General features: G+C 52.5%; 8 protein-coding genes across 8 annotated transcripts; 3 read left to right on the top strand and 5 right to left on the bottom strand.

The window, feature by feature from the left end:
* Nucleotides 1-2,110: 2,110 nt before the first annotated feature.
* MFIFM68171_05832 (uncharacterized protein) lies at nucleotides 2,111-3,567 on the bottom strand (the record flags this gene model as incomplete). Its single annotated transcript, XM_071061252.1, has 3 exons — nucleotides 2,111-2,228; nucleotides 2,317-3,368; nucleotides 3,418-3,567. The coding sequence occupies 3 exons, from the start codon at nucleotides 3,565-3,567 to the stop codon at nucleotides 2,111-2,113; spliced, it is 1,320 nt and encodes a 439-aa protein (XP_070917353.1).
* Nucleotides 3,568-5,426: 1,859 nt separating this feature from the next.
* MFIFM68171_05831 (AAA+ ATPase domain-containing protein) lies at nucleotides 5,427-7,997 on the bottom strand (the record flags this gene model as incomplete). The annotated part of the gene is made up of 7 exons (XM_071061251.1): nucleotides 5,427-5,998; nucleotides 6,049-6,114; nucleotides 6,179-6,334; nucleotides 6,403-6,523; nucleotides 6,660-6,809; nucleotides 6,880-7,881; nucleotides 7,965-7,997. 7 exons carry the CDS (start codon nucleotides 7,995-7,997, stop codon nucleotides 5,427-5,429), a joined length of 2,100 nt encoding a protein of 699 aa, XP_070917352.1.
* Nucleotides 7,998-12,387: 4,390 nt separating this feature from the next.
* On the top strand, nucleotides 12,388-12,810 carry MFIFM68171_05830 (uncharacterized protein; the record flags this gene model as incomplete). The annotated part of the gene is made up of 1 exon (XM_071061250.1): nucleotides 12,388-12,810. The coding sequence occupies one exon, from the start codon at nucleotides 12,388-12,390 to the stop codon at nucleotides 12,808-12,810; it is 423 nt and encodes a 140-aa protein (XP_070917351.1).
* A 446-nt stretch (nucleotides 12,811-13,256) lies between these two features.
* MFIFM68171_05829 (uncharacterized protein) lies at nucleotides 13,257-14,022 on the top strand (the record flags this gene model as incomplete). The annotated part of the gene is made up of 3 exons (XM_071061249.1): nucleotides 13,257-13,378; nucleotides 13,555-13,634; nucleotides 13,682-14,022. 3 exons carry the CDS (start codon nucleotides 13,257-13,259, stop codon nucleotides 14,020-14,022), a joined length of 543 nt encoding a protein of 180 aa, XP_070917350.1.
* A 1,373-nt stretch (nucleotides 14,023-15,395) lies between these two features.
* Nucleotides 15,396-17,792, bottom strand: MFIFM68171_05828 (uncharacterized protein; the record flags this gene model as incomplete). The annotated part of the gene is made up of 1 exon (XM_071061248.1): nucleotides 15,396-17,792. The coding sequence occupies one exon, from the start codon at nucleotides 17,790-17,792 to the stop codon at nucleotides 15,396-15,398; it is 2,397 nt and encodes a 798-aa protein (XP_070917349.1).
* Nucleotides 17,793-18,174: 382 nt separating this feature from the next.
* On the bottom strand, nucleotides 18,175-19,399 carry MFIFM68171_05827 (2'-hydroxyisoflavone reductase; the record flags this gene model as incomplete). The annotated part of the gene is made up of 5 exons (XM_071061247.1): nucleotides 18,175-18,732; nucleotides 18,804-18,888; nucleotides 18,962-19,173; nucleotides 19,234-19,304; nucleotides 19,366-19,399. 5 exons carry the CDS (start codon nucleotides 19,397-19,399, stop codon nucleotides 18,175-18,177), a joined length of 960 nt encoding a protein of 319 aa, XP_070917348.1.
* A 534-nt stretch (nucleotides 19,400-19,933) lies between these two features.
* On the bottom strand, nucleotides 19,934-20,290 carry MFIFM68171_05826 (VOC domain-containing protein; the record flags this gene model as incomplete). The annotated part of the gene is made up of 1 exon (XM_071061246.1): nucleotides 19,934-20,290. The coding sequence occupies one exon, from the start codon at nucleotides 20,288-20,290 to the stop codon at nucleotides 19,934-19,936; it is 357 nt and encodes a 118-aa protein (XP_070917347.1).
* A 782-nt stretch (nucleotides 20,291-21,072) lies between these two features.
* Nucleotides 21,073-21,765, top strand: MFIFM68171_05825 (uncharacterized protein; the record flags this gene model as incomplete). The annotated part of the gene is made up of 2 exons (XM_071061245.1): nucleotides 21,073-21,129; nucleotides 21,217-21,765. The coding sequence occupies 2 exons, from the start codon at nucleotides 21,073-21,075 to the stop codon at nucleotides 21,763-21,765; spliced, it is 606 nt and encodes a 201-aa protein (XP_070917346.1).
* Between the last annotated feature and the right edge of the window lie 3,374 nt (nucleotides 21,766-25,139).

Raw genomic sequence — 25,139 nt, 5'->3', positions numbered from 1 at the left:
TCGAGGAACAAAAATTACAGATCAGATTCCTGTCCGTGAACGAGCAGGACTTAAGTAGAGGTTTTCACCGATAGCTACAAACCCTGCGGAAACCCTACCTTACCTAACCCTGCCTGCTCTAGGCTGCATCGACAGAACCTGATTGGATCCTCGGTATCCGACCCTGGAGAGAATTGCAGCCAAACGGGCCCTAAAGAAAGAAGCCGCAGATCGTCCAGCGCCCCATGCAGAAATGCGCTCCTGTTGCAAACGCAGAACCGCAATTGCAGAGCAGCAATTGCACCGTGTCACAGCTGAGCGACATGGTTGCGATAGGTTACGAGCTTCATCTTTGTTTTACGCAATCACCATTTGGAAACCCATCACGGAAAACCGACGGCGTATTGGTCTATGGGCTGTGTAAGCTAGAGGTAACAACGAGATGCAAATTATTAGCGGTGTGTGAGAAAAGTGCGAGAAACGCGGAACATGGAAGGCGGTCAGACACACCAATGGCAGCTCCGATATGGCTCCCGGCTCCGTTTTCATGGCAACACTGCACACTCTGATGTGTCTCCTCATAGGACGCGGGGGCTGAGCCGTATAAAGGCTAGGAAGCGAATAGGTCTCGGAAGAGAACCATTCTTTTTCGGGTAAAATTTCACTTCACTGATGGACAGCGCTAGATCCCTTTCAATTCTTAAGTTCTCTCCGTCGATCTTCACGCGTGCTCGACAGGCATCATGAGAGGTACATTCACTCCTTACCTTGTCACACCTGTTAACAGCCCAGTAGCTTTAACGTTGGCCTGCTAACACCAACACCAGATATATGTAATGATAAGGGACCACGCCCAACACCCCAACCATATGATGCTCTATCTAGCATGGCCCAAGCAGCCCGCTGGTGTTATCAATGCTCTTTGCAGTCGCCTGCTAGTCAAGAAAGCACTCATCTTCGAATCGGTTTGGGTGCAAGTATTCAGCGATGGGTAGCGGGCTCGACCTTGCGGTATACCTTCTGCACCAACACCTTCCCGGATTCTGACTTGGCCGCATACGCTGCCGCTAAGCTGACCGAAGCAACATACGCTTGGAAAAACGCGGGCGTAGCCTTTAAGCATGCGTACCCTGGCCACCAGACCACCAGGCCACCTTCAGGGTCGTATACACCGACATGGCAAATAACGCCCCTAATATCTTGGCAAGTTCGTTCTTCCCAAACGTTGGACCGGCGGAAGATCGCACCTTGTGTATCGGATCAGGTATCTCACCAATGTTTTGGCTCATGAGATTGGCCACATCCTAGGGCTGCGGCACGAGTTTGTGGCTCAGTGGGAGCCTCGTTCTGTGCCCTGGGGGAAAAAGAATGAGGATTCAGTGATGAACTATCACGCCGTGTTGAGAGAGTACCGCGTGCAGAAGCGAGACCTTGCCGACCTGCGGGCTTTCTATGGTTCCAGCAAGAACAAACACAAGGGATTGCCGATCAACACGCTTGAGCCTCCGGCACAGTGGTACTAGAGTGTGGGGAACGACCGCGGAGAGGAGTTTGGCGACTACATGTATACGGTATTTTCGATAGGAAGTGTGAACCGCGGTGTATCTGCTAGGTATTACTGCTCGCCAGTTGGGATGAGGAATAGGTAGTGACCTTGATCCGGAGGAGGGAAAGCGGCGTCGAATTGTTATTGAAGCTCAGAGGCTAGCCTACCTTAGTCACTCTAGAGAGATCGCGAAACCTGGCTGTCGGAGAAAGTGATACAGATAGTGATCGCTCTAGTGTATCATCTTGTCGCGCCGTTCGCTGTACTTTGTGCCGGGGTGCCCTCCGATAGAAATCGGATCCCGCCGGCAGCGTTCCTGAATCCGGATACGTCCGTTTTAAAACAAACGTAGCCCTACCATTTCGCACTCCCCCCATAATCCGGGCGAAGGGGAGAAATCTCTATATCTTCACTCCAGTCTCCCCAAGGCTATTGAACAACCCTTAGCTGGGGTGTGATATAAATCAGCCTCTAAATTCGTACCTCCATCAACCCCAATCTTCTCTAAACTGAGCACTCATTCATCATATACGTTTTACCAGGCAGGTAAACCCTGGTTCCCCCTTACCTAGGATGTCCAACTGTTCAATGAAGACAAAACTCCAGCTCCGTAACATCATCCAATGCAAGCCCCTCGCCGTGCATAAAGCCCATAGACATAGCACTCCCCAACAAGTCTAAAAGCCCCCTGCCTCTCCTCACTCTTACACAGCACAAACAGCACCAGTCCGCCTCTCATGACCGTGATTGTATCCCCAGCCTTGACCAACCGCGGCGCTACGCCAACGTACCCATTTTCCGTTACAACAAACCTCCATCCGGCCACGATGTCCTTGAGAACAGAAGTGTAGCTCGCGCTCTGCTTGCGAAGTGAGCCAGCATCCGCCCGTGCAAGGTAAGCCGTGTGCGCCGCTAAGGGGCTACTGCCACCAGCACTCCTGTTACTCGTGTTGGCGTCCATGTTGAGAAACTCCTTCAGTGCCCCGTACGACGGCTTCAAGCCGACAGCCCCTAGGGTGGTGAATTTGGGATACTCTACGCCGGCAATGGGCACCTTCCACTTTAGATGCTCACGATTGTCTGACACTACAGCCAGGCTCGCCTCGTCAATCATGGCGTCGACCTCGGTAAGGTATTCCTTCCACTCCGCCTCCGTGTTGGACGCCGCGCTCACGCGCGCAATAATGCCCACCACGTACCCGCCAAGATGCAGCTCATCCGTATCCTCCGACCCTCTAATCTGCGCTTCTTGCGACCTACATGCGTCAAACAGGGCAGCCCTCTGGTCGGACTCATAGAGACAATCCGGCCTCGGTTCTGTCCAGTCTGGAACCCACGACGGAAAGCGGTGCGAGTGCGCGTTCAGTCCCGCGCGGTAGAGCAGCTGCATGCCCCTCCTCTGACGGACAAACGCTCTGGCATATCTGAGCACGATGGCTTCCAGGGGACTGTTATAGTCGGGCTCAAACTCGGGGTCGTTGGCGTCCGAGGCCAGTCCAAGCAGCGCAAAGAAGCGATCACGTCGTAGCGTCGACTCCAGGTGGCGGAACTGCTCGAGGAGCGAAATTAATGCCCAGCGATGCTGCCGAGCCTCCCACTCGCGCTGCGCCGCGAGCGCCATGAACGGTTCCAGCTTTGCCCTGATGCGGATCATTGTCTCGTGTTCCGAGGCCTGGGCTTCACGATGGACAATCTCCACCGCGATTTGGAGCCCGCTCCAGCTGACCAGTGAGTGGCCGCACACCACCAGCAAATCAGCCGACGCCACCGTCTCCTGGAGAATCCACGCGCGTTGGAACCACTGGCAGGAAAACAGCGCCTCGATGCAGCTCCATACGGAGTCCTCTGGGAGAGGCATAACCTTGTCCCCCCCAAGACCGCGGAATCCTAACCGTCAGCTCCGGCTCCTCAGGTGCCCAATCTTCATCCTCGGAAGATTCGCTTTCAGACCCAAAATCTCGTTTCGTCCTGAGTTCTTGCGGTCTAGCACTGGCTCGCACTTGCGCCAGCATCTTTATAGCGCTGTCATTAGAGCGTTCCATATCAGAGCCTGCCCAAAAAGCATAGGTGAACTCGGCATTCTGAAAGATCGTCGGCAGCAGCCGAATTTGCTGCGCTTTCTCGGCGTTGTCACTCTGGTTGATGCACACGGCATCCGCCCACAATATGATCGGTATCGTCCGTTGCCGTAGGTGTCTCAGCGCCGCGCTCAGCGAAGGAGTGATGTGGATGAGGCCATCCGGCGTGATCAGCTCTTCTGTTCGCTCATCCGCGCCCCAGACGTAGGATAACGCTCGGTAACTGTCGCCTGATCCACGCCTTTCCAGGGTGTGCGGGGCTTGGACAACCACGCCTTGCAGGTCTTGGTCCTCGTTCTCTCCAGGTAGGACGTATAGCAAGCGGATGGATCCTGGTCCTAGTGGCTTATACTTATAAACCTGTTTGTCGCTGCTGCCGTCCAGGGTATGTAACTGATTCGAATGGTGATGCTGCCGGAGAGGAGAGGCTAACAAAGGCAAAGCCCGTGGCGCGGATAATGCCATGTCCCCCTTGTGCCGCTTTCTTCTTCCCACACTCCAATCTACCGTTTCTTTGCTCTGCCCCTGAAGGTACCATCCTTCGGACAGCGTTGCTCTCGAGATGCCTTGCTCCAATTGCTCTTACGCGAGAAAATCCCATCGTCGTCTCCGCAATATCTACCTTGCAACATTGCGGACAGACCTGCCGGCAATTAGGCCACCTGCAAGGTTAATTTTTTCGCACAGACTTCCTCGCAAATTATGTTAAATGGACGTAGCCAGAAATGTATGCTCGATTGGTGTCTGTGACAATCACATTTCATAGACCTTGCTTGCATCGACAGAAAAGGTCTCCCAAGAACCAAGCCAAATAGACACTATTTCTTCAAAACCACCAGCCCCGACTTCTCTGCCCTTTTACAGACCTATAGCTTGACGCGACGGAACTCGCTTCTCTTCGATTTACATAACGCCAGAACCTCGAGGCCCTTCAATGGAGCTCGGCCGGGATCAAGGAACGCACATAAATGTTACGCTCTGGCTGCTTACGAGCATATCCGCCATCGTTCTAGCCTTTGCGCGGATATTGCAAGCTATTTGGACGTCAAAAATTGTGGTAGGATAAATACATCTTAATCACATCATAGGTATGTCCTGCCCGTCTATTGTATTATTAACTGCCCGAGCTCTATAATACCTGGATTTGCTAACATTTTGTTTAGATCTCGTTCCTTGTTTCAGTTATCCTCAATAGTCTCAGCATCTCCCGAAGGTTTGGCAAGCATATCTACGACATAGACCTGCAAAACTTTCGTAGTATAATTATTGTTTTTAAGTTTCCTTACCGGGACGTTCATGTTACTCGCAAGCGCGCTAAGCAAAACTTCACTCGTCGTTACCCCACTTCGAAGGGTAAATGGTCGGTGGAGAGTGTTTGTGTGGTTCCTTATCACATCTACACACATTGTGCTATGCTTAGCTACAGTACCCCAATAGGTGCAGTGCACGCCGGTCGAGAGTCTTTGGGATATAAGTGCGTCAGGCATGTGTTGGAAACTAAGTGCAGCCTACGGATACAGGCGATGTTGGAAGCGGTATTAAAGAAGCTTTGGTTGGGAGCTCAAGCATGGGGCTGATGCTTGGAAGTAGGATTTCGAGGATCAATTCGTTGCGTTAGAGAAGTGGCGGAGAGAGTTACGTTGGTAGCTGTATTAGCACAAGCGAGGGAAGCAAATATTCGTAGTTTAACTAGATAGATGGGGTAAAGTAGTAGGCATATGACATCTCAATCTCATTGTCTGCATCCGATAGCCGCCCACATCACAATGTCCTACTCCCTTACTGAAGAGCTCAAAGTGCTTGTTGGACCTAGTGCCATGGCTTCAAGTTGCTCGGAAGAAGTCCATCCGCCGTGACCAAATGTTGATTCGTTGGGCTTTCAAAACCTTGCAGATATCATGAATGCTAAGGCCTTCCTCTCGGCCGACCGCAAGTAATTGAGCTGTGCCAACAATATTCTTGATCTCCCGCCCGCTGAGCTTGAACCACTTGAGTCGGTCAAAGTGGCGGTCCTCGAGTGTGTGCATCCCCGAGCTCTCGACGCAGTCTTCCCACATGCTTCGTCGCGCTTCCCTGCCTGGCTTGCGATATCTTAACCGCAGGTTCATACGAGAGTTGACGGCGCTATCAAGATACCGGGCCCTGTTGGTGGTGATAACCATGACGCCACGGTAGTATTCGAGCATCCGGAGAAAGACAGCCACAACGTTATTCACCATGAACTGGCCGTCACTCCGTGTTTTAAGAAAAACATCGCCTTCATCGAGCAGCAACACCGCATTCCATCGGTCTGCGAGCTTCCGGATTTTATCAAGGCTTGTTTCCAGCTCCTCTGGATCATGGTTGAGGGAAGCAGTTCCAACCACGTAAAGCGGCTTGTGGAGTTTCTCTGCTACTACGCACTGTCAGCCGCATTTCAGGAACATTCCTTCAACGACTACTCACACGCCTCAGCTGTCAAAGTTTTCCCAACACCAGGTGGTCCCTCAAGAAGCATGATGACTCCTTGCCCTGGATGACAAAGCTTAGTGAGCAGGTTACCAAGTATTATCTCCAGCAAGGTTTCATGCCATACCTTTTCCTTCAATCACATAACCAGGTTTGTCATTGTTTGCGACGTGGTTTCTTGTGAGACGTATGATGATATCCTTCTGTTTTTCTGGGATCCTGAGGCGGTCAATTGCGCTCTCGTTCCATTTGATATCCTGAAGTCCATCGACGTAAAAAGAACCTAATCAGTTAGTCAGATGTTTTATCGGATATGGTGGTAGAGCAATGGGACAAAACAAGAAATCGTACCCCAGATCCTTGATTTAAGAGAGTAGCCGTGCACCTGGTCTCTGAACAGGTGTAGGACATTATCGGTAGGGCTGCTTGAGTGGCTCACTAGAGGTTTTGATGGGTTAGAAGAGAGCGATTCCTGGAAAGGAATACCAGTATGTCATTGAAAGGTTAGCCTACCTTTTTGTGAAGTACTGCCTGATGAAGATTCCTGTTATATGGATCAAATTTAGACTTTCCACTTTAATAATGCGGAAGGGGAGAGAAACACACACCAATGTTTGTGAGCTCTTTATGTTTTGGCCAAATCCATCCCGGATGTCTGTCCCATTAACTCTGGGCTCGTGCGACTCCTCAGTTAGAGGTTTCAGATCGAAGTCACTGTCCGGAAGGGAGAAGGGATCGATGATGACCCGTTCGTCAATCTGTGACGAAGGTCAATTATCTAGAACAGGAAGGGGTGTAGTCTGAGGCTGAGATTAAAGAGGTACTGACGTTGTGCTTTTTGATGCGAGAGCCGTTCCACGTTCTGACTACCTGCATTAATGGTCCGTTGTATGATAAATGAGGATTGCCACTTGAATGTAGCTCTCTGAATATTTTACCCCTTTCCACTAGCCCTTTCTTTACCTCAGCGTTTCGAGGGTGGCGAGCCGCTGGGAAGATGTCAAGATCAGTTATTTTCTTCACGCCCTCAAACTTGCCAATCTGCCTGTGCGTCGTATGGTAACCAAAGACTTTCCCGTCGAAGGCTATCTGGCGTACTTCAAGATCCAAGTGGGCTTCTTTTTCGTGTGTGGCCTCACGGTACTCCATCCTGACGAGCTTCGAAATATTGTTGTGACCGTCGTCCAGGGTGTATAGTTCCGTACCAGGCCTGAAGATTGACCATAGATACTCGAAACTGACCACCCCATTCCTTTTCAGGTCGTCGGTGGTTGTAATAACATCTTCCAAGGCATCACGAAGAATCTCTAGCAGTAATTGCAGATGTTTCCTGCAGTCGTAGTCATCCATTCTACCCTCCATACTTGCCAGGGTGCTCCACTCATGTACAAAGGGGTAAAAGGGAGCCTCGAAAACCAATTGCTTCAAGGAGGTGCAAATATACCCATATCCCTTAAACACGGCGCCCAAGATAGACTTCAGATGGGGGCTTTGGACGGTGAGAGAATGGAGGCTGAGAGCTTTTCCTGGTTTATGGTTTTTGGCCCACCGTGTGATCAGCGCAAAGCGCTTGGTTTCTTCTCGTTCTTCGATGTCGTTCCTGTAGTCCTTTGGCCAGCCCTCAACCCAGTTAATGCAGCACTTGCACTTTTCTGGACCTTCGTAAAGCTCCTTGACTTTGCATTCCTGGCCAGTCTCGGGGTTCTTCGAGGCGTCCTTTGAGCCGGCCCCAGAGTCTGGCGGGAGTGGATTGATGGACTTGAAACTCCATGTCGCCTCACCCTCGTCAATCGCGACGCTAAGGGGCAATACCTCTAAAAGCTCTGACGCCTAAAATGGGAGAAAAATGGTCATTTTACAATATTCTAATTCGGGCAATGACTGGGCCGTAAACATGGCTGAGAATAACCTACGAGAGTCTGAGACCCTTCAGCAGAATCCATCATTCGACAGTCCGCCTACACAAGGAGACTGGAAATTGGAAGGGAAACGCCGATGTTGTCTTGGGTGGGGCGGTGAGAGTCGTATTGCTTCTCGGTGAAGATATGGTATGGGAGTTGCTGCTCCCAAAGCTGGAGGGTGGACGAAGTTGATACCGAGGAACTTCTGTGGGTCGGCTTAGGTCACTTATAAACCGCGGTGAGTAGGTCTATACTGGCAGCCAAAAATAAGAAAGAGAACGAACCGAAATGTATTTCACGCAGTGACCGAGAACTTGCGATGCTCTCAGCCCCGTGAGGCAAACGGGGCTTGCTGTCTCTGTTTGGTCTCGGCTCATTTCCATGACACATTCACGTACTGAGGGTAGTTAAGGTATCAAACCAAAGGTCAGGTAAAGTACCATCACATTGGGTGCTTTAGGCAAATTGTCAAGGAATGCTCGAAAACGGGCCAACAAGCCCTCATGACGTAAAGGAGCTGTCCTTGCCAGTCGGATGCGCCCAACGCGGCAGAGGCTCTTGGCAGAGACAGGCCACTAAGCAATCCAAAGCATTGATCGATCTATCAGATGATTCAGATGCATAGGAAACATTCTAAGGCTCGAGGCTATCAACTCGCTGGCTTGCATGTGAATATCGTCGTGCAGCTGGCTCCCGTATTGATTTGACACGTTGCTGGTAGGCTGGCAATAACTGCACGAGGTTACGACGCCGACTAGGTAGTCTAGAGCCAATGGGGAAGGAGTAAGACAGTGCCCACCCCATGCACTTAGGGCACACAACAGTTCAACGTGGCAAATGTGTCAACGGGCGAGACATTTCATCACGCTTCAGGACTCGCTGTCCAGCGCAACAAAAATTGCGGGCGATTCCACTCAGCCTTGACAGTAGGAATCGGAGGATTTATTGCCCAATACAATGCACATATCCATGCGCATGGTGTGCCAACGGTGAAGATCATTCCAAACTTCTGATTTCGGGAGGAGCCAGCGCACGGGAGAGCCGCTGTAAGCACCTGTACTGTTTGATGTCAAGATGGGCTTGATTCTTGCCCAAAGTGTGGCCGTTGGGCAACGCTGGCGGTTCACCTTTGTGAAGAGCGGACGGGACTAAGACCGAGCGGAAACAACAGCATGCCCGGTTAGCAACGCATTTAGCGTCTCGATCCCACCACTGTGATAATTTTTAGTCTCAGCGTTGAAGCCGCCATGCCTCCATCGCCAAGCTCTTTACGCGGCAAATACGCCAAATTCCACGAATTAGGGATGTGGGAAACTGGGGTTATCCCGCTTGTCAAGACAGGGGATTTATTCGAGAAACTATGGAATATTGAGTACCATCCGCAGGGACTGTTTTTCGACAGATCGGGACGAAGATGCAATGTCAAGCCAAGTCTTCGGTCCGGTTCGCCGTACACGGAGGAGTCCGATTACGTCTACGCAGCAATGGTGGTCTCGAGATTGGCTTTCGACGATCTTGTGTCTCTGCGGCCTAATGAACCAGCCGTCACTTACAGGCGGCGCTTCGCCGACGAGTACCTTCCTCTGCTTCCACAGAAGTGGAAAGATCTGATCTTGACCAAGGAGCTATACTTGCACCCATCGGAAATTACCAGGGGACCGTCAGACGACCATTCACCGTTTTCAGGCGTTTACTCTAAACTCAGAGACCCGAGGAATATACGGCTCATTCAGATACTGCCATGCCCGCCGCAGCAATCCTTCTCTGTTATCGAGTGCTCGCTCTCCGAGTTCAGTGTCAACGACCGCCCTGTTTATGACGCCCTGTCCTATGTTTGGGGCGACCCTGACGATCTGAGGATTATTAAGTTGAACGGATCTCGGATCAGTGTCACAGAATCACTAGAAGGCGCATTACGGAGTCTTCGCAGCAAGAGGTCAGGGTGCTGGGACCGACTGATGTGGGTTGATGCAATTTGCATCAACCAGCGCGACAATGATGAAAAGCAACACCAGGTCGGTCAGATGGATGACATATACAGGAATGCCAGTGAAGTCATTGTTTGGCTGGGAGAGGAGTCAGCTAGTTGCGATAACTTATCAGCGCTGGATCAGTTCGACTTCACTGGGGTAGATCCTGTGCTAACGTCAAGCCCGCCGCTTGGATTCAGCATTGTCAGTGCGCGGAAGCTGATAATCTGGTTGCGCAAGTCGCAGCACGAATTATACCCGGACTTTAACGAGAAGATTGGTGAGATGTCAAGAGTTGGATCTGAAGTATGGTATGCTAGCCAAGTGGAGCTCCTGAACGATCTTCTTTGCCGTCCATGGTGGAGAAGGTTATGGGTCCTACAAGAAGCGGTGCTTGCCTCCAAACTTTCCATCTACGTAGGCTCTCAAACCGTCCGTTGGTCGCAATTGCGTACATGGTTATCTATGACAATCAAAAATTGTCACTTTCACCGCCATAGGCCTGGCTGCCACAACGACCTGGCGACTACCTACGCCCCTTGGCACCAAGTCCGGAACACGCTCATTCTGACCATGCACGCCTTCGGAGCGCTTCCCTTCTTCATTTTGCCTTCCGCGGTCACAAGAGGATGCTCAGTTACTTCACAACGGCGAATCACGCTCGATAGGTTGCTAGCTTTGACTGGAGACTTTGAGGTCACGAACCCTCGGGATCGCATCTATGCTGTTCTTAGCATGCTCCCACCGGAGAGCCCAGAAAGGATACACATAGTTCCAGACTATACCATGTCGATACGCCAAGTTTACGTCCGATTAGCCCAGTTCTTCATCACCAGCACTCAGACACTCAGCGTAATAACAGCTCGACCGCCTCGACGGCTGGACGAACAGCCACCAGATTTCATCCTGCCCTCCTGGACCCCGGATTGGACTTTGAATCTTAGTGTAATCGAGCTACACTCAAATATCAGCATGGGAGCTTTCTCAATGTATGACGCCATCATCTCGCTAGGGCCGTCTAGAAGCCAATCAGAGCAACACGAACAGCTGCACGCTAGTGGGACAGTGAACGCTCAGAAAGGGGAGCTTCCAAATGCACCGGAGGACAAAAATCTCTTCCATGCGGCTTTGACTCGGAGGTCCACGTTCCCGCTGGGATTTGGAACCTTGAAGCCTGGAGAAGATCCAACTCTCAGGGTGCGAGGGGTCATTGTCGATGTTATTGTCGAGACCGGGCCGATTCTGCGCCCGAGAAACTGGGATGTTCTTACCACTGTATGGATGAAAGTTTGCGGGTTACACGGTCACGGTGCTCGACAGAAGACGTATCCTCCCTCGGGCCAATCACTCGCCGAAGCGTACTGGCGCACTGTTCTTATTGACAGACATTGGAATCTACAAGTAGGAGATGAAATCGGCCTGTATCCCAATGAGATTCAGCGCCTCGCGAAGGACGTAAACCGCATGACGGCGGAAGAACTAATCGGCCACGACGTTGATTTTCCAAGACCTTTCCCCCCAGAGACCGCTGCAGGAATAGCGGCTATGATGGTTTATCTTCAAGCCGAGTACATTCACCGAGCGGTATACAGTAACATGACTTGTCACAGCGTTGGGCAAGCTATATTCAGGACGCACAATGGGTACATAGGATTGTGCGGTCCGAACGCGCGTGCGGGTGATGTAGCTGCGGTGCTCCTGGGAGGAACAGTCCCTTTCGTCCTTCGGGAGTTTGGGAACTCCCACACCCTCATCGGCGAATGGTTAGTGATTCAAAATTCCACCCTACGAAAATTTCATTAAAAGCTAACCATTCTGAAAGCTATGTCCACAGAATCATGGACGGGGAGCTTGTCAGCAAAAGAAGCAAAGAGAGAGGGACCAGTGAGGAGGCTTTCGATTTCTTTGAAATAATCTAAGTTGACTTCTGTATGTGCGATGGATAATGAGGGTAGGTAGAGTGATTGCGGCAAATTGTTATAAAAATGGACCAGATTCTTCGGTTCTTAGTTTGCAATTGTGCATACCTAGACGTCATGTTTTCGATGACTACGCAAACGTTGCGGAAGCATTTCCCACCGCTGCTTCAATAATTTTGATTGCTCTAGTAAATGCTGAGACAAATCCCCTAAATGCTTCTAAAGCAACCTGAAGCAACTAACTACCACGTCTCGAGTCCCACACGCTCTGCATCGTGCTGGGGAAGAATATTGTAACTCTCGGGTCGATCATTGTAACGCAATGCCACCTACTCTTATATTTTTGGTTCGTGTAACCATTCCCACTTTGCTAGTCTAGCCCGCATTGAGGTTCGGACATGCTACCCCGCCAGCATGGCGCCCAATGGTAGGCGTTCAAATGTGAGAATGAAGTGATCCCCCACGGCGGGACAACAATACCTACAAGATCCTCTCTCCCGCTCAATATCGAGCACCACTTTGTCTTCTCTTTGACTCACTCGCACTATGACGCCCATCGGCCTTCTTGGGGAAATCTCGTCCCAGACCCCGATTCTCATCAGAATCTCCCTGGCTGCCGCGTGGTTGATCAGCCGAGTCATCTACAGCCGTTATTTGCATCCACTCGCCCACGTCCCCGGCCCCTTTTGGGCCTCCATCTCGGAGCTATACCGCTTCTACCACAACTTTGCTGGCGGCAACGGCGCTCTTTACCTACAGTTTGAGGGCCTGCGAGAAAAATATGGCCCCGTCATCCGCATCACACCAAACGAGGCACTCCTTGCCGACCCGGCGCACTACGACAAGATCTACTCCATGACCTCTCAGCATTACAGGGACGCGGACTTTTTACACCCTTGTTGGCGCCCCGTGGACCGTGTTCAGCACTATCCCCAACGAGGAGCATCGCTACCACCGGGGCATCCTTAACCCCCCTTTTCCGCGCCGGGCTGTGCTCGCTCAGGAGGATATTGTGCAGGCCAAGGTTGCTAAGCTATATGATCGAATTACTCTCGAATCGAGGCAAGGCGTTCCCAGCGACGTTAGCACGGGCACGCGGGCGCTGGCTGTTGATATGGTTACTGAGTACGCCTTTGGGTCAGAGAACTGCTTCCGCTCGCTTGATACCCGGGTATGGGGGAGTGTTTCAACAAGCTGATACGCGGCGTGACGCCTATGGTTTACTTTTTGCGTGTGTTTCGTTTTCTACAGCGGCCAATGCAGGGTCATTATGCCGTAGTGGCTGGCGAAAAGGATCAATCCGCTTGTTACTGGGCTGATAGGCGCAAAGTTGGTGGGCCATGTTTTCCTTGTTTATTCTGTGTTGATTTGCTGATGCTGAGTCGCGGAAAGCAGAAAGCTAGATAAAGAAAGTCATGGAGGAACTAGATACCGGCATTATTCCCACCGACAGTATCTTCTACACGATCCTCAGGCCGTCTTCAGACGCTGACGAGGACTACCGTCCACTACCCTTGGAACATATTGTCTACGAGGCGTATGGACTTACGGGCGCGGCAGAACGTTATGTCTATCTGTATATTTTGGTATTATAAACCCCCGATATCCATGCTAGACTCGTGGCCGAGCTCGCCGAAGCTTCTCCCAGCGTTGACCCAACTACTCAGTTGGATTACCATATACTGGAGCGGCTTCCGTACCTGGTGGCTGTAGTGTATACGGGGTTATTCATCCTCTGCCGAACGTAGTAGCCGAAGATAGTGTGGTGTTTAACGGCGTCGATACCGAAGGGGGTGAGTATCAGGCTCATCTCCTTATTAATCTTCTAACATTTCTTTAGAGTGTGTGATTTCCACGTCCAGCTACCTCATGCACCGCGACCCCACCGCATTTCCGGACCCTGACACCTTTGACCCGTCGCGGTGGCTCGACAACAATCCCGACGTGGTACGCTACAGGGAAAGGCTGCTAGCACCCTTTTCACGAGGCAGTGGAGTGTGTCTTGGTCAGCCACTGGCCATGTGCGAGATCTACCTCGCTATCGGGACACTATTTCATCGGTTTGGCGATCGTTTGCAAGCGTATGATGTCGGGCTTGAGGATTTGCTCTTTGAGAATTACTTTATCCCGTTTCATTCTGTGACAACCAGAAAGTTTCGCGTGTTGGTCCAAGGAGACTAACCGCGAGTCCAAGCGCACGGAATGTGTTCAAGGGTTATGGGTCTTGGAATGATCAACGTCTTATTCGACCCTGCGAGTTTGATCATGGCTTTGCTCTTACAAACACCCCCAGGGAAAGCAAAACAGACCTCCTCTCCCTCTGCTCCGACCTCCCTCTACGCCTAATTACGGCACCCGCAACAGCACCCCAGCCCACAACCCGCTGGCTGGTGATCAACAACAATCGTTCTCACCGGCGAGTTCCCGCCCGATTTTCTCACAGTGGCAGCAAGAATGTGGTAATTGGGTGTGTGGATCGCCACGAGGGGACGAGGGTGCAGTTTCGCAGGATGGGGATGCGGGATTCCGTGTGTGTTTTGAGGTGTGCGGTGGTAGTGGGAGTCTTCAGTGCTGGAATAAGTATAAGAAGGTGTCCGGACGGTGGAGTTGGCAAGACGGAGAACAGACTGTCGAGTTATGTGGCGCACAGCCCGGGCGGCGGCGCGGGTCACGCTAGGCTGGCGCCGTTGGTGATCGACACGACGAATCTGACGAGCAGGGATAAGACGACCGAGTGTGATATGAAGCGGGTGAAGGTGGCAGAGGGGAAACTACTCCGGCCGTTCACATCGTCGCGGGGACATGTGAACGACGGTGGTGGTGTTGGTGGTGGTGGCGGTGGTAATGGCGGAGGAGGATACGATGGGACGCTGCACTTTGACGAGATTTCGCGGCTCAAGGAGCATATCCTCAGTTTATCGTACCGAGCTACAAGCGGTCTGGCAGCACCGTCTCGTGGCTTTTGTCCGCTGCGCCATCTGTGAGTTTCAAGTCGTCATCGACTTCAACAGAGTGCGAGGATGTTCGAAGGAATGTTATGTGACGGAGCCTCTACTGGAGAGAGCGTCAGGTCTCAGCGCCTTGTTTTTTTAGGTTGCTTGAGGTTGCTTTAGGGTGCATGGTGTTCTGATATGGACGTTAAATGGGTCCAGGACCAAGGCACCAAATTAGACCTCCCATCTTTCTTGAGCCCATGATGAGTATAAAGCTCGAGGTTGTGGGGCGGACTACGTCTGCAAGAAAGTGCAAAATGCTGTTGGGGCTCGATTTGTCCGAAACGCTAACATAATAACAAAGCCGGGCGCAGCGAGCGGTTTCATATCTTGCCAGTACTCATAGTAGCGATATTTCCAAGACGACGCCTTCTCCTGCCACAATTACCAGCCTTCAACAGACCGAGGAGAGCTTGGCCGGGCGGTGGAGCACGACCATTGACTGATACAACCGTACTCGGTGACCCTGATTCTGTTGTGTCCGACAATCAAGACAGTCTCCGAAACACCCAGTCACTAGTTTAAGTGTTGGTAATGTTCCAGGAGCCCTCATCCTGGTTGCTAGCTCATCCATCCGTCAACCGACCATATCTGCCCCCCAGCAGCAGCAGTGGCATCCTCGTGCTCGGCCACACCGCGGATAAGGTTTTCAAAAGCCATATCCACGCCCTGCAGCGCCCAGGAAAAGCCACCGTCCACATCGTCCACAGCACCACCACTATCACTACCGTAACCACCACCGCTGTCGCCCGCAGCTTCTCCTAATACCCCACCCCCACCAGTCGCCCCATTTCGTAGATTTAGATCTAGACCCCCCTGAGACGAACAAGCCATATTCTCCACGTCAATACTAATAGTTCCGAAATGCGGCACGAAAATCCGCACCCCCGTGCCCCGCTCGTCCACCCGCCCGACGTCAATCCCTTCGACCGTTTCCTCCGCCTCGTCACCATTCCTACCGCCGCTGCCGCTGTCGCTCCCGTTACCGTCAATACAAAACCCAGCTGCCGCCGCCGCCGCCGCCGTCGTTGTTGTTGTTGCCGTCGTCATCGTATCTTGCGCAGGCGACGGCCCCAACGGCCGCGAACAAGCCCGGTACCTCCCTCCCTGGGCCGCGTCCTCCTCGATGAGCAGCAGGCGGCGCAGGATGGCGGCCATCTTGGTCTTGGACCCGCTGATGCCGACGTCCTCCTCTTCCTCCTCGCTGGCTGCGGCGGCTTCGGCGGCGCTGCGGGCGATGATGCAGTGTGCGCGGGCGATTTGCGCGCGGTCGTGCGGCCGTTGGTGGGCGAGAAAAGTCAGCGTGCTGTCTCCGTTGAAAGAGTCGTCGTCGGTGCTGGTGCTGTGGTGCTGTCGCCAGGCCTCGACGTGCGCGAGACAGAGCGTCGCGGCCGCGATGAAGGCGAGGAAGTCGATGCCGTGTGCGCAGTACAGGCCAGTGGGCCGGGCGTGGCGGAACGCGACGAAACGGGCCAGCACCTCGCGGCTGGAGTTGACGGTCGTGATCTTGCTGTACGTGTAGGCGTGGGCGTGGGCGTGGGCGTGGGCGCGGCTGGGATCGAACTGGCCGTCCGCCACCGGGGAGCGCAGGAGGTAGGGCAGGTGCAGTCGCGCTAGGAGATGGAAATGCAGCAGCTGGTCCATGAGGCGCACGGTGTCTTGTAGCGCCAGGCCTTGCAGGCTGTCTGAGTCTCCGGCGGCGAGCTCGGGCATCAGCCACCACTGCGCCGGCACGGCGGCGGATGCTTTCTGCAGCAGCCTGTCGACTTCGTGTGTCTCGGCGAGGTCATACACGTCGCCGCTGTTGCGCTGCAGTATGCGCCCTGAGGCGAGACAGATCAGCCGCCGCATGCGCTCCACGGGTGTGCGGCCTTCCAAGGCACTCGGGGCGGCAAAGATGTTGTCAGGTGAGCCCAGCGGCAAGCCCAGCATCAGGGACAAATACCGGTCGGCATTGACCAGGCGGAACCACAGTTGCTCCGGGTCGATACGCTGGCGGGCCTCCGGGTCGAGCGTCTTGGGCTTCATGGCACTGCCACCACCTCGGTGCAAGCCGATCATCTGCGCTACGGTCATTGCCCGGCGAATGGAGATCCAAGCGCGACTGAGATTGCCGGCGTTGTCCTGGTACATGCTCTGCATCATGAGACACTCGATGTGCTCGATAGAATTGGCGTGTTCGTCGTTGCCCGTCACTAGCTCGGCCGCTTCGGTCACTTGAGACTTGATCCGCCGGCAGCTGACGCTGGTATGCTCAGAGGGAATCCCCTGCAGAAAATTGCCCAGGAGGAGGAGTTTCTGTGCGATGAGGACAGGATGAGATCCTGACGGCGGCAGCCGTAGGAGGTCCCGTGGTGTTGTGGAGTCTAGGTCATTGGTGTAGCCTATTTTCTGTAGGAGAAATACCGAGGTCCCGCCTGGCGCTCGCAGAATTTGATCGAGATCGCGTTGGCAGGGCCAAGCCGCGTATAGCTTGCGAGAGAGATCCTCATACTTGGCACTATTAGATGCTCGTGTACCCTGTGCTCCAGGAGCGACGGCGCCGACGGGAGTGGATGGAATAAGATGGGCCGGCGGGGTTTGGTTATCGGGACCTATTGGCGGTGGCGGGAGCTCGTCTGGCGATACCTTTGAGACAAGGTCGATGCCGTCGTTTCCATTTCTGGGCCTGGTAAGTTGCTGCTCGACCAGCCGTTCGACCAGCACCTCGACTCGGCCCAGCCTGCTTTCGAGGCCTGGCTTCTGCCCCGCTGGTTGTGCTGACGCGGGTTCGTCGGGGAATTCCTGGCTTACGCACGCGGTTCCGCGGCTTTTGCATCCCGCGCAGCGGGTGTCGGCAGGCCCGGAAAATGTGCACCGGACCTTGCGGCGCTTGCACTCCCAGCAGCTCCGAGTGCCTTTTCGGACCTTCTTTCTCGGCCGTTCAGCTGCGTGCTCCGCCTCCGCCGGACCCGCCATTTCATAATCCCATTGCCAAGGACCAATGGTATCTAGCACGTAGCCAGACAGGGAGCTTGAAAACAGCCGGCAACGGTTTGGTTGACAACGACAGAGGTCATAGGTCACGTCCGGCTGTCTGGCGGAGCAACGGTGGTGGAGTTACAAGAGGCACAAGAACGAAACGTGTTTTCCCCGAATCTCGGCGGACGAAATGGCGGGTGGATTACGTTAGTCAGCAGGGCCCAATTGGGACACTTTTGGCGGAACAGGAGCTCAGGATTCAGGTTGGCTCGGAACCGACGCGCTCCTAAGAAATTGTGTTTTCTATTAGCGGGATGACATGAAGCTTTACTCAACACTAAGTATTCCCTAGCAACAACTCCACATCTATCCAAGCCGCCTACGGCTTCTCCCGCCAAAAGTTGGCTAATAAGTCCTCAGCCTTGTTAAACTTATAATCCGGCAGCAGCCGGTTCCACTCATCGGAGACGCTGAAGGCCCCAGCCGCGATGCCAAGCAGGATTCCAGCGACAAACATAGGCCTAAGCATCTTTGCATCTTCAGGAGTCACAGAATGATGCCTCACCTCCGGCATCCACGAGGATTTGACCGTGGTCGCCTTGAGGTCGTCCGGGTTCAGCCTCTCCACCTGAAAACCACACCCACCGCGTACCTTCTCCCCCAAGGCGATGAGTTGCCCAAGTGTGAGGTCGGTGCCTCGGATGCCGCCCACAACGGGCCACTCGCCTTCGTATTCGACAGCGCGGGCCACCACGTTGGCGAGGTCCTCGGCCGTGATGAGGCTGATCCGGGCTTCATCACCGCCCTCCGCGATGAGCGCTCGGCGGTTGGCGAAGTCGAACGGAGTGTCAATCGGCGTGATGTGGTTGGACGACTTGTCCGGGTAGGTGAGGTAGTTCACAAACAGGCCCGGCTGGAAGAGCGTGTACTCGAGGATCTGGCAGTCATGAACATTAGTTTTTCCTATACCTCCAGACCTGGCACGTGCTGTTCGATGAGATAATCTACCTTGTTATCCCTGTTCAGTTCGGCAAGGTACTCACGGATTTCGCCCTTGGCGGCGTACCAAGGCATGCTGGGGTGAATGCTCGACCTGGCAACGTCAAGTGACAAGCATCGAGTCAGCAAGAATTGAAACAGAAACTGGGTTCCAGGTCGTCACCTACGCAGCCCACTCACTTGGCGCAAAACGTTTCACGCCCGCGCAGACAGCGGCGTCGATCAGGTTCTTCTGCGCCAGAGTTCCCTTGTCCGACGCCATGTCGATGAACGACAGCACAGTCTGGATTCCTCGCAGGACCTCAGCCAACTGATCCGGGTCATCGTAGTTGGTCTTGACCCATTTCACTCCCGGCCGCGTCTCATAGACAGGTCCATCCTGAGCCAGGTCAGCCATGCTGGATTTCACCCGGGTGTAATAATTAGTAATTGGCCCTACCTTTCTGGAGAGAAGCAAGATCTCGTGCTTTCCCGCTGCGAGAAGAGCGTCGGTGATCTCCCTTCCGACATCTGTTTGGATGAATCAGTGGACGGGAGGCAACGTAAAAGGCGTCTGAGGGTACTCGCTCACCGCCAGAGCCGCCAGCAAGAGCAACCTTGACCATCTCTCTTTCTTTTCTTCCTTTCTCTTTCTCTTGTGGCCGTGTCTTGCTGGTAATCTTGTCCTACACCAAAAGAATAGATTACACAAGGAGGAAGCCAGCGCTCTCTTATACCTGGGCGCCGGAAACTGAGCATCTTGGCTTGGCCCGGCCGTTCGGCCGAATGTGCCGGATGTGTGGGTCGGCTCTTCGTGCTTCCGCCGAACTCCGCCGCCAACAGCGGCTTGGCACGCGATTCCGTCCGTCGATTCGCATTAGTCGCTTTGCCCCTTGCCTCGCTGCACTTGTTAAGTGTAAGCCAAAGGCAAGAAATGGAATGGGCTTTTTTTGGTTTTTACCACCAAACTAGAAGTAGTCAGAACTTGAGGCTCAGTTAATATGTTCGACTTCACCAAACAGCTATGGACATGAGTTCCAAATGCGAATAAAAGCCTTCCAAAGGAGCCCAGCTTGTTGTCCGGCATGTTGGCTTAAAAGCTTCAAGTTTTCTTTGACTACCGACATCTTGTCACCCCTTCCACCTCCCATTTTCTCTCATCAACCCCCCTTATCAACAACGCAAAACCGATTCCCATCCGGATCCACCAAAACCACATAATCCGCTCCCTCCGGATACTCCCTCTCAACCCTCGTCGCTCCAATTCCCAACAGCCTCTCCACCTCGGCCTCTTGATCCTCCGCATATAAATCCAAATGATGTCTCTGCCGCGGCTGCGTGCCGAACGTGATGAGATCAATCGCTAGCTGAGGGCCGGGACCCTCGACGGGGACGAGGATGGCCCAGTCGACGTCGGGTTCGCGGAGAGGTTTGTAATTGAGTGCGGCGCACCAGAAATTGATGGCGCGGGTGACGTCATGCACGCCCCAGACTATGGAGCCGATCGTGAGAGGCATCGCGGTGGTTTTGGCGATGGGGACGGGGGGCGAAAGGTGAAGTTTCGTGGTTATGATGTTTTGTCGTCCCCCGGGGAGGGGGGGGGGGGGGGATGTTGGTAGAGTGGTTGAGGTGGCTGTGATGTCAGAGGTCGGACTTGTCTTGGGGAGGTGGGGTTGGGTACATGTAATTATACGAAGGTATATTCCATGGGGTATCCAATCAATGCTAATGCTCGCTGATGATTTTGATCGTATAACATTGAGGTTCAACCCAATATTCCCAAGACTTTCTGCCAAGGGAGGAACCACTGAGTTGTTCGAAGGTGCAATCCCAAATTAATCAAGCCCGCACTGAATGGCCAAATTCCGTTGTCAATCGAATCCATTTCTTCTACCTGAGTCACAGTCGTGAGTGAAATCAAAATCAAAGCAAATATTTAACTTAAGACTTTTCTATTCTCATGGCAGCCCCTCTCGGTTTTTCGGATACGCAGGCTTCCAGGTCACCATTTAAAACCTTGAGTAAATTCCGTCACTCAAAAGGCCCGGCCGCAGCTTTCGGAGGTTTAATTTGGCGATTATCAAGCAATTGGCAATGTACGTAACTTTTTCAACTCAATATACAACAGCATTTAAAAATTTCAGGCTTTACCTGCCTAATATAAGTTACCTAAGTAAAGGAACGGGGTCGGAGTTCTGGGGGGCTGGTTACCTTGGATACTATGCAAATAAACGTAGGTCTTTCTTTGTCAACTCCAAGGTCAAGGCATTAGCTAACCCGGTTGGAGATAACGTCAAAAATGATCCGTTTAGATGGCTCTAGGACTGCACTCATCACGATCGTTCTTTTCTTTCAAGTAACCTTACTTTGCCCTGGAGTTAGCCCTCGCTGCTACGCTTGAAGCAGGGGAAACGACAACTGGAAATCACTGAGAAAGATTCAGGGGCATGGACACTGGGTACTCATTATCCGCTATGGTGCTACAATTTGCGGCATTTTGGCTCTCATGTTCGTCCCGATTATCTTCTCGACCGACTATTCAGCTCTCGATCTTCAAGAACTCGCTGCCGGATGCCGGGTCGAGATAGACGCTAACATCGCTGATGATGGCATCCGTATCACAGTCTGGGCCCAGGAGATGGTCCTCATACTCATCGCCATCCTTGGAGCATTTCACAGCAGCACCACTAGAGCAAAAGAAATCGGCGCCGGCATAGCTATAACCCACGTCGCTCTGACCGTCGCCCTCCTAATACAGATGACTCGTGGAACCCTCACGTCAGCCGACGCCATCATGGGAAGCATGCTTCTCGACTCCCAATCCAGCGCGCTATCCCTGCAGCTTCTCACCAAGGAGACCTTGGCGGCACGATGGCAAGTCTATATCATGGCGCCCTGTCAGGCACTCGGGCTCGGGCTCCTGCCGCTTCCTAGATTTCAGACAGGCTCCTTGCTTTATCACGTGAAGATGCATTATTATGTTTCCGCCTAACCAGAAGTCAGGTACAAAATGAGACGCTGCGCTGTTGAATAAAGAAGTTGCAATATCCGTGGCTTGTGCTGCTTTAGAGTGTGAGGCGAGGCCTGACATAAACTATCACGCCCAAATGACAGTTTCCTTCGGAGCCAAACCACAGGTGGAGTGGCACTAAGTGTTTTAGGTTGAGTCTCTGCAAACGTAGAAGCTCCGCTAGCCGGTACATTATTATATTGTTTTGTAGCAACCCCGTCAGTAATAGCCTCCTTGAGCCATAGATTTGTTTCGATCGCAATCTGCCGTCCCCCCAGCGACGCCGGGTGATTGTAATACCCATCATTGTACACAGTTCTTTGACGCTGTACACGTCAACCTACCATTTTCCCAAACGAATAGATATCCTAAACAGCGTATGGACTTGCCCTGCTTCTCTGTGTATAAAGTTGGTGATGACCACCATACAGGGTCCTTTCTCTTCCAGCCATACAACGGTCTGTACAGGAGGTACAACTACCAATAGACCCGCACCCCCCATTCCGGTGATCAAGGAAGAATTCTATAAAGGTGACATAACGCTCCTTCCAAGTATTTCCCAGGCTCCCAATCTGCCACTGGCACGCTAACCAAGAGTCCAAGTTAAAAGACACGGCGCTATCCCCGAACCCATACCAAAACATTTCAAAACACCCCCACAATGTGCCATTACGTCCAGGAATACTATATATGCACGCAGTGCGGCAGAACCGTCTACGTAGGAGATGAGTACGGTGTCAAGTGCCAGGTTGTCAGACGGGGTGGACGACAATTCGGGTCATGCCCTCAATGCGAGGTCGAGTATGCCAGTGCTAGTGGCAGCCGGAGGGTCCGGTATGAAATCCCGACCACACATCACCGGATTACTGGAAGGCGTTGCGAACAGTGCCGAAACTGGGCGAGTTAAGGGAGAGTAGTGAGAGCGATGGACAAGCGCCGGATGGTAGGTGTGGTAGGGGGGAGGTTGGTTAGGATTTAAGCGTTGGCTATGGGGAGTTGGGAGACAAAGATAAATGATTTTGGCGTCGAGCGTTGATTTCTTTTTCTTCAGGTAGTAGTTCGGGCTCGCGTAATGAACGACAGCAGAGCAAAGCGATTGAGCTGCTGCATTCTAGCCATTTTATTCTATTTTGTATCAAACTTCTCAGCAATGCATTAGTTTTGACGACCCTTAGCTAGGTAGGCCTTTGATACCACTGAAGGGAGAAAATAACAACCCCTGCCTGCCATCTTCAAACCCACAGCCGGTTTCACCCGTGTCTGGTAACCTCTAGTTTATCATTCGATGGATGCATCGGCGACGAGTTCCAGAAAATGCATATGCATGAAGGAAACGGATTAAGGAGTTCCAGTTGCTGATTAACTTCTTTCCAGGACCAGCCTAGGGAGCGATTTGCTGCCGTAGCGTATGCCGTTGGGTTCTATCCTTGCTTTACCCCCCACGTCAGCGGCAAACGGATGGTTGCGCCAGCGTGAAGGCATTATACTCGTTACGTTCCTAGCCCTGTATTGTACCGGCTCCAATGGTTTCGATCCAATCTCGACTCTTTTTACTACGGCTGCGGAACACCGGTACCATGGTCCTAATGGAAGACTAAAAACGCTGTAACCATAATAGGGTTTAGAAACCGTCTGCTGTGCCATCCCTTGTCAGGACTGGTTGTTCTTGATAAATTAGTAAACTTGTCCTCGTAAGCCGAGTATAAATGAGGTTCCGCCATTGAGTCGAACATGCAAACCGCCTTCACTCACAGACACCCATATACGGATATGCACGAACTAATAACAACTATCATTGAGCATCGTTCTCAACTCCAAGCTACTACCAAATGTAGGTGTAACGGACTATCCCTAGAGCAGATCAATCACTACTAACAAAGAAACGAAGCCGCCAGCTACACCATCCTCAAATCAACCACAAAGCAACCTCACAATGTGCAAGTACGTTCAGGAGTGGTACCCATGCACTTACTGTCGGCGGACCATCTATTACGGCACTCCATACGAAAGCCCGTGCCGCGCTGTCAGACAACGAAGGTACAGGTTTGGGGAATGCCCGACTTGTGATGTTGGCTGGAGCGATGGGAGGAACGAATACGTGGTCCCGACAGTCTATAAGCGGGTTCGGGGTGGGCCTTGCGACCGCTGCGAAGCAGAGTTATTCTGAGGGATATTTAAGCGATTCCAAAATATAGCGGGAGGGGACACCGATACCTAGTGGCTCAATACCGTTACATAAGGGGTAAGCTATCAGAACCGGGCACTTGCGCTTGTGTAACTAGGTACCTTAGACTGGCGTTGCCTTTAATTTTCCAGATAGGAGCAGCGCTCCTGAATCATTACAATTTCAGTTCTCTCATTTTTCGAACAATGCCCCAAGAGTCCGGCTAACTGATCGATAACACGCCTGCCATCACATTGGTAACTATGAATTGTCTGTTGACGCAGCATATCATATCTACTTTGCCTTGGCCATGTAGTCCCATTCTGCCTCTCATAATAGCCTCTATTGCAAGTGTCGTGTATTCCGCGATACTTCGGCCACGTCACAATGCTGCGGCCGTTCTGGCGCATCTCAAAGCCGTGACACCTAAAAGGGGAGACAAAGGATTTAAGAAAGCGAGGTTGCTTTGCTTCATTCATCCGCTTATCTTAGCTCCGAACCTCATACACCAAGGTAACAAAGAGTACCGCACAGTCCGGCTTCGCATTGTGACGTTCATTCAGTCGCCGGGGGTCACTTGATTTTCTAAGTCAACCTGCAGCTCGTGTTAACAAGTAAACCACCAGCGGCGGGTCAGGCAGGAGAGATATAAATGGGTCACCGCCACCCATACACAACCTATTCTCACCACACAACAACACGCCTAAATAATCCAGACAGCACCATCGGCACTCTCAGTAACCAACGAGTGGCAACAAGAGTAGGTATCAACCCCCTCCCCATCAACACACCCTTCATAGAGCACCCCACCTACAAGGCGCGCGTCGACGGTCTGACTCAAAAATTATACGAAATTTTGTAGTTCTCCTTGACTTCTTAGCACAGACTTAGGACGCGAGTTTGGTTATACTCTCCCGCTGAACTCTGTCTGCCGCCACGCGATTATTAGCAGTACGAGAGGCTAATTAATCTCCCTACTGGCAAATCATCGCTTCCCATAATGTGCAACTATCAGGAGTTCTGGTTCCGGTGCAAACAGTGCCGTGGGACCTTCAAGACAGGGCCTACCGTTGAGGTACAGTGCCACCGTGTCAGGGAAGGACGATATGCATTCGGGGAGTGCCCACTGTGTTATACGTACGATACCGAGGGCCGTAAAATCGTCTCGATCCCCACGTTTCGTACCCAGAAG

This window comes from Madurella fahalii (genome assembly GCF_045866475.1).
Source record: "Madurella fahalii IFM 68171 DNA, scaffold_3, whole genome shotgun sequence".
Lineage (NCBI taxonomy): Eukaryota > Fungi > Ascomycota > Sordariomycetes > Sordariales > Madurella > Madurella fahalii.
This window is presented reverse-complemented; position numbering and strand designations above follow the sequence as displayed.